Raw genomic sequence first — 8802 nt, 5'->3', positions numbered from 1 at the left:
GTAACCATAATAAAGTAGTCTTCTTGACAGTAGTGACCCTCTTGGTCTTGGGGATAAATAAAAGATGGGTGAATAAAAAAATAACTTAAACATTTTTATAAACAATGATTTCTTTGTTAGCTGACACAAGATTTATTTGTTTTAAGTTGAGTAAGATTTTTGGGTATTAAAATAAAAAAATGTATTAGTTAGAAGTGAATTTATGAAAATTTAATATATAAAAATCTATATAACACATGTGTTAAAAGTCAATAATTTACAATTAAAAATGCTTTTTTGGGTTGAATTTGTGTTAATTTTGAAGTCCTACCACAAATAATTTTTCAATTGAAGTGCTTCTTTGGGTCAAATTTGAAATATTGAAAATTGGAGTTTTGAAGATATTTAAGAGAGAAATTTAAAAGTGAAGCATTCAATTTGCTATTTATGCAAAAAGAGCAAGTATTTTTGAGATGAAATAGGATTCTATAGATAAAAGCTTTTGATTTTAATGAAGATGTTTGATTTTAAAAAGAAAAATTGTAGGCTACAGTTAGTAGTTAATTGCAGGCTTAGATATTCAATATATTCATGGTCATTATTTGGTTCAGTGTTGCAATTGCTATCTTACTTTATAACATAGGGACTTACATTATACTATTTACTGTTAATATATTATTTATTTTTTACATTTGGAGAAGCACACATATTCTATGGTATTAAACAATAAACAGGAAACTTTGGTAGAGGATTATCAATGTAAATACTTGATAATATTTACAAAAGAGAAAAAAAAAATTTTTCTGTTTTTGATTTAAAAGACCCCGAGGCTAAAATCTGATAACTACATTAGGACTAGAAAACAAGATGCATAAAAATGCAGCAACTTTTTTTTATTCTAATACATGTAAAAAAAATTCTTTTAAATGAAACATTCTTAACAGTTTTGAAGGTCAGGTCAGACTATCCTGCTACTGGTAACATGTAACACTTTACAACCTGCTTTATGTCCTGCTGCATTGTAGGATTTTTTAGGCAAAGGCTAGGAGAAGCTAACTCCAAATTAAAACACCCCCTGCCTTCGGGCTTTTAGTTGAGTAAAGTCTAGAGATGGAGTCTAGATTAAAATACTCATCTTGGACAGATGTTAAATGCAAAAGACTTCTGTCTTATAGAAGGCTCCCAAAGCAAAGACTTGAGGGGTAAACAGATTCTATCTGTTGACCACCCATGCACCCCGTTCTTTAACTATTAGGCTGACGCAGATGTATTTATCGTACATTGCTTCCAGTTTAGGATGTTGAATGCTGGATCTTCTTGACTCAATGCATGGGTTTTGCTTGTTTCTCTGCTTTTATGACTAGGCAACTCATTCTACTATCTCCTAATGAGGGTACAGCTCTAAAACTCAGTTTTACAGTTCTGAGGCCGGCTGGTAGTCAAGTTTCCCAAACTCTGTGATATTGATGTGCGACAGTGCCATGCTGCACATGGATGGTGTCCCTAATCATACTTTTGGTGTGCATTGTTGAGGCCACATTTGGACTCCTTTCTAACGGTTCAGAGTTTATTAATAGTAATAAGGCAATTGCTTGGACTATTAAATGGTGTAAATGAGTACTGTCTGTGCTTTGAGTCAAGTTTTTTAACAAATTTAAAATTGACTAAAGTACAAATAAGTATAAAACACAAAAAACTGACATCTCCAAGTTCTCCACTAAGTTATCTAAACCTATCATTCACTAAAACACGTGGTCTTCAAAGTAACTTATCTTCTGTTGAGTCTTATCTCTTGCAAAGTTCACCAGACCTACTTACTCTATGTGAGACTAACTTGAGTTCAGCTTTCTCATCTTGTTATCTTAGTGTTGATGGTTATCTTCCTTTAATTTGTAAAGACTATAATAGTCACATACTTAGCCTGGGCATACACATTTGTAAGAATTCACCCATTTGTCGGGAAACTAGGTTTGAATCCACTGACTATTCTTTTATGTGTTTTCCCTTAGCACCAGTTCATCCTATCGCCGTTCTCTTAGTTCTATATTGCTCACCTTCATCTCATTACTGCACTCTTTTCTGATCTAATTGACCATGCCCTCTCTCTTTATCCATCAGCCAATATTTTTGTTATTAGTGACTTTTATGCTCATCACACTGAATGGCTTGGCTCTAGTGTCAGTGACTCAGCAGGTGTTAAGGCCCACAACTTTTGCCTTTCCTAATCTCTATATCAAATAGTCAACTTTTTAACTTGCTTTCCAGACAACCCGCATCATTTACCTTCTCTACTTGACTTATGTCTTGTTTCTAATCCTAATCAGTGCTCAGTTTCTCCACATTCATCCTTAGGTACTTCTGATCATGGTTTGATCTCTCTAAAACTATTATCTCATAATTCTTCATCATTAGAATCCCTCTATCATCGTACCTCTTACAACTACCAAAAAGCTGACAGGGACTCATTCTGTGATTTTCTTTGTGATGGCCCATGGGTAGAAATCTTTCGTCTTCCTGCTTACAAATGTACTTCTTATATAGCTTCTTGGATTTAGGCTGGCATGGAATCTTTTATTCCCTCTCAACAATTCCCAGTCAAGCCTCATTCTTCTCCATGGTTTTCCTCACATTGCGCTGCTGCTATTTCCAATCAAAACCATTACTTTCATATCTATCAGCAAAACAATTCTCCAGAAAACAGACTTTGCTATTGCTAAAAACCATTGTAAAAAGGTTTTGTTTAACGCCAAAGCCCCCTGGTTTCAGGCCATGAAATCACATATTTCATCTTAAAAATTAGGCTCTTGAGACTTCTAGAGAATCTTTAATAGTATCAATAAAAAGGGCAAATCTGTTATTCAACCTCTCTTGTATGGTTCAGATTTTGTCACCTCACCTAAAGACAAAGCTGAATTGTTTACTAAGAACTTTTCAGCAACACCATCTCTCAATTCCACTAGTTGTGTTCTACCCGATATAGCTGACAAACAGATTGATCCATTGCTTGGCATTCGTATCACTCCAGCTTCTGTATCTAAAGTGATTTCCTGCTTGGACTCTTCTGCAGCTTGTGGCCCAGACAACATACCTGTTGTAGCCTTGCAGAAGTGTTCTCCAGAGCTTTCATTTATACTTTCAAAACTATTTAACAAGTGCTTATCAGAGTCTTGTTTTTCAGCCTGCTGGAAAGCAGCATTTGCTATCCTTATTTTCTAAAATTCCGAAAAGCGATCTGACTTGTCTACTACAGACTTATTAGTCTTCTTCCTATCATAAGCAAGGTTTTTGAGTCTTTAATTAACAAATACTTAATCTCTAATTTTGAACCTGATAAATTCTCATTTCACTGCTGATTTGTTAATGGTAAAAACCAATAGGTTTCATTGTGCATTAGATAAATGTAGAGAGGTTAGTGCTATCATTTTCAACAATTCTAAAGTCTTTGATAAAGTTTTACATGCTGGTCTTCTCCATAAGCTCTCTTCTTACAATGTATCAGGTAACATCTTTAAGATTATTAAATCCTTTGAATTCTTTCTTACCAATTGTAGTGTAAAAGTTGTCCTTGATGGACAGCACTCTTCTTCATATCCTGTAACTTACGGGGTTCCTCAAGGTTCTATCCTTGGCCCTATACTCTTTTTGATTTACATTAACAATCTTCTAGAAATCCTCACATCTTAGGTGGCATGGTTTGCTGATGATACTACCATTTATTCATGTCTTGATAAGAAGCCAACACTCTCTGATTGCTTAGAGGGGGCATTTGAGCTTAAAAAGGATCTCATTTCTGCTACAGCATGGGGCTGTCAGTGGCTGTTGAACTTTAAATCAGATTAATTTTTTTTACCTAATCCTTATCAAATAGTCTAGATTTTCCTATATTTATAAGCGGTAATGTACTCAATGAGTCATCTACCTTTCGTCTTCTAGGATTAACACTTCCAACCTTTTTCGGAAACCATATCTTATCAACTGCAAAACTAGCATCTGCTGGATCTTCAATGCCATTTCTCTTTTTGCGAGGAACAAAAATGCATTGTAAACATAGTTGGACCTGCTCTTGCAGCCAACCTCAACCTTTATCACTTTATCATAATGTTGCTTCTCTTTCTCTTTTCTATAAATAATATAATGGGTGCTGCTCTAAAGAGCTAGCATCACTTGTGCAATTTACTAAAATTCATTCTTGTGTTACTTGTTATTCAATTAAGTTCTTTTACTGTGACTGTTCCAAAATTCTTATTGTTCTAGTTTTTTTTCTTCAAACATCAGTTATATGGAATTCGCTCCCTTTATCTTGTTTTCTAGATTTATTTAACTTGCTATCTTTTAATGTGTCATATTGCATCAATCATTTCATGCATTATTCATGTTCCACTGCGCACATGAAATATCTTTTATCCACCAAGTTCAAATACCCATTTTTTCTCAAATTTCTAGATGTTGTTGAAGTGTCTGAGAGTTTAAATCACATTAGTGTGATATAAACACTTGTTTGTATACTAAACATATAACACACATAGAGAAGTATACATACTGATTCTATATAATCATATGGGATTCAAGGGTAAATTGTTTTTTCAAAGATTATGCATGTTTGTGTTTGGTTTTAGAACTTTCATTTACACAATTTTTAGATTTAAAGTACTACTGTATTATTTTAAAGTATCAATTTGGAAATTATCAAAAAATGTACTTTTTAGAACTGTATTTTTTTAGTGAAAAACAAGTTACCTGTGGTAGTGAAAAATAAGTCAGTTACTGGTAATGTAACAATTGGTAGTAAAAAACAAGTCAGTTACAGGTTATGTAACCAGTTGTAGTGAAAAACAAGTCAGTTTCGAGTAATGTAACCTGTGGTAGTGAAAAACAAGTCAGTTACCGGTGTGCAGTTTCAGTAACACACATAACATAAAACACATTTTTAATAAAAATTCATTTTTATTAAAAATGTTTTTTGATTAAAAAAAACATTACAAAAAACATTTTTTTTAAAAAAATTAAAGCAAATCGAATAAAAAAAACATTCTGAGTGCCAATGATTTTGTTGCAATAAAAAATAAAATGCAAAATGATAATAGTCTAATGATTGTCATTGATGATGAGGATGATGTATTCATAAAACATTTTATAAATACTTTGGTATATTTTTCTTTTTTAGCTCCATTCTCCATCAGTTTTTTTGCTACTACCACATGTCCTTGTTTGCATGCTTCGTGTAAAGCTTCTGCTCCTTCCTAAAAAAAGTCCAAGGAAATTTAAAACATAAAAGTTTCCTCAAAAAAATAATAACTTTTATATTTCATAATTGATTATTATTCTATGATTATTTTATGCTAAAGTATTCATATAGTACATATGTATATATGTATCCTAAGATATCAACAAACTTAAATTTAGATCCCATTTAGGTTTCTTCTTCGAGTCCTTTCCCATATGCTTTCTATATGGTATTATCATGTATAGTTTGACAAGGATGCATGTATAAAGAAAAGTTATGAGTTTTTGGAATTTTTTTTTACTAAACTGTTTTTCAGATTTTATTAAGGTTATCAATAAAAACATTTTTCAAAATTTATATGCTCAGGAGTTTTAAAAAATATTTAAGTTTACTTAGTTTCTTGTCATAAAAAAACTTTATTATCATAAAAAGAAAACAAAAACAAGCTTTTAATTAAATTTACAAATAATAGCAAAAAGTCAATCTAAATACATATTTGAAATCAACATAAAAATTATAATAAAAATAATATTTTGTTATTGTAATTATTTTCACAGTTAATTGTAATTACTTATATGTATATTATAGCTTGTATATCTTTATTTTCATAATTTTTTGGTTTTCTATAATTGAATATATAAGACAACTTAGGCAATTAGAGTGTCAATGAAATTTTGAGTTTCAAAACACAAGCAGCACAGCTAATTCTTTTAACTCCATTTATGCCAATCTAGCATAAATTACTTGGGTTTAAAATCATCATAATTTGTCATAATTTATATTTAATTTTATTTTATACTTAGCCCTGCTAATTATGAAAGATAATTTTAAAACCTAAGTACTACATTTATACAACTTTTTAAAAAAACTTATTTAAAGTACTTTTAACAAGTTAATAAATAAAATTAAACAAATATTAATTGATTATAACCTATCAAGCAATAAAATACTAAAGATTTCAACTTACACGGTTAGGAGTTCTAACAGCAACACCTTTTTGAATATAATACATTACTACTTCTGCATGGCCAGACTTAGCTGCTAAATGAACTAAAGTGCTTCCATCCTTATAATAAAAAGTATTAACTTTAAAAACATATTTCTTATATATGAAACAAATAATAACTTAAAAAAAAGGGGTTATTACATTTGATGTATTAAAAAATAAAACATTAATTATACTTTTTTAATGCTAATATACCTTGCAAATTTTGCCATGCATCTTGTATTAAGTATCTCATATATCATATATAATGCGGTAGTGGTGTAGTGGTAGAGCGCTCGCTTCATTAGCGAGAGGTTCCGAGTTCGATCCCCACCACGTCCCTGGTAGTACCGCGCTCAACTTGTTTCTCCGCGCAGCGGCCTTGTTCGTCAAGGTTCGCGTTTCAGAGTTATAGAGTTGAGAGAGGGTTATAACCACAATTTAGTAGCCTCCTCGTCTGTAGTGGCCTTCTGGGCCTTGGGGAGGTGAATTAACCAACAACAACAACAAAAAAAAAAAAATATATATATATATATATATATATATTTTCTTTAAATATGTATATATATATATATACATATTTAAAGAAAAGCACGATATTTTTTAATCTTGACATGTTTCGTAGTTAACATACTACATTTTCAAAAGATAAAATTAAAACTCTGGATATAGATATAAAATCAAAATTTGAAGACATTACAGAGAAATATTAACAGACAAATAGAATTGTTACAAACCAATAAAAATTATAATACAAATTATGATACCGTAAATAGCAAAAAAATAAAAATTAAATTAAAATTAAATTAAAAAAAAACAACTAGATAGACAAATTTCTATTATAATGAACAGTTTGTTTATTTAAAGATGGGTTTTCCCATTTAATATGGAGTGCTTCTTTAATTTTCAATTTGTTTTTGTTTTTATATGTTCTATCAATTAAACAACGTATAAGACTAATTTTATAACAATAGGGAACAAAACTGGAAAATTTTTATAAAAGACCAGTATATGTTTTTTTGTAAAAAATTCCTGAGCTTCAAACTCTGAATTAAAAATAGCAATAATGTCAATAATATCAATAATAAAATAGCGATAATACCAATATTGATAATATTTTAATTCAAAGTTTGAAGCTCAGGAATTTTTTACACACCTTAATAAACAACATAAAAAATTAAAATTTACTATGGAAAAAGAGCAAGATAATCAAATTGCATTTTTAGATGTTCTTATCAATAAGTCTGCTTTGCTTTCCACATCAGTTTGTCACAAAAAAACATATACTGGTCTTTTATAAAAATTTTCCAGTTTTGTTCCCTATTGTTATAAAATTAGTCTTATACGTTGTTTAATTAATAGAACGTATAAAATCAACAACACATGGCTAGGATTTGATAAGGACATAAAAAATCTATCTAATGTTTAAAAAAATAACCAATATCCACCTAAAATAATTGACACTGAAATTAAATTATTTGTTGATAAAAAGTTAAATCCATCTGTGATAAATAGTATTGATAATCATAATATAAGATATTAAAGCTTCCATTTATAGGATTTTACTCAAATTTTACTAAATCTAAAGTTAATAAAATCATTAAAAAATATTGTAAAGATGTTATAACTAATTTAATTTTCACTACCAACAAATTACAAAACAGTTTATGTATAAAAGACCCACTCCCTAAGCTGCTCAAATCCAAAGTTGTTTACAAATTTTCTTGTGCTGGATGTAATGCCAGTTATATTGGAGAAACCTTCAGACACTTAACAACAAAGATTCATGAGCATCTTACAGGTGACAAGCAATCTAATGTTTATAAGCATTTAATTTCATCTGTTAATTGTAAAAATCTAAGTAACTATAATTGTTTTAAAATTTTGGATACTGCTTCTAACAAAAACGAATTGAAAATTAAAGAAGCACTCCATATTAAATAAGAAAACCCATCTTTTAATAAACAAACTGTTTATTATAATATAAATTTGCCTGTCTAGTTTTTTTTTTTGTTTTTTTTTTTTTGTTTTTTTTTAATTTAATTATAATTTTATTTTTATTTTTTTGCTATTTACGGTATCATAATTTGTATTATAATTTTTATTGGTTTGTAGCAATTCTATTTGTCTGTTAATATTTCTCTGTAATGTCTTCAAATTTTGATCTTATATCTATATCCAGAGTTTTAAATTGTAATTTTATCTTTTGAAAATGTAGTATGTTAACTACGAAACATGTCAAGCTTAAAAAATATCGTGTTTTTCTTTAAAATATGTTCACATTTATTGTTATTGCGTTGCTCAAGAAATATATATATATATGTATGTATATATATATACATATGTGTTTATATATATACATATGTGTTTATATATATATATATATATATATATATATATATATATATATATATATATATATATCAAATTATACCTTAGAACGCTGATTTATATCAATATGACATTTTTCAATGAGTAAATTGATAATTTCTATGCTACCAACTTCTGTTGCAATATGTATTGCAGTGCGATTTCTCTAAAAAAAATATTCTTTAAAATAACATAAAATTATTCAACAGAATAATGAAAAAGTAGTATAGCCTTAAGACTTATT

General features: G+C 29.2%; 1 protein-coding gene across 3 annotated transcripts in view; it reads right to left on the bottom strand.

Moving 5' to 3' along the window:
- The window catches only part of LOC105846758 (serine/threonine-protein phosphatase 6 regulatory ankyrin repeat subunit B), a 100260-nt gene that overhangs the window by 57037 nt on the left and 34421 nt on the right, over positions 1-8802 (bottom strand). For all 3 annotated transcript variants that reach the window (XM_065812255.1, XM_065812256.1, XM_065812257.1), the window contains exons 7-9: positions 8623-8724; positions 6171-6269; positions 5121-5219 (exon numbers count right to left, since the gene is read on the bottom strand). In XM_065812255.1, coding sequence (XP_065668327.1) covers positions 5121-5219; positions 6171-6269; positions 8623-8724 — 300 coding nt within the window. The remainder of the gene's footprint in view (positions 1-5120; positions 5220-6170; positions 6270-8622; positions 8725-8802) is intronic.

Source organism: Hydra vulgaris, chromosome 12, assembly GCF_038396675.1.
Source record: "Hydra vulgaris chromosome 12, alternate assembly HydraT2T_AEP".
In the NCBI taxonomy this organism is placed as follows: domain Eukaryota; kingdom Metazoa; phylum Cnidaria; class Hydrozoa; order Anthoathecata; family Hydridae; genus Hydra; species Hydra vulgaris.
This window is presented reverse-complemented; position numbering and strand designations above follow the sequence as displayed.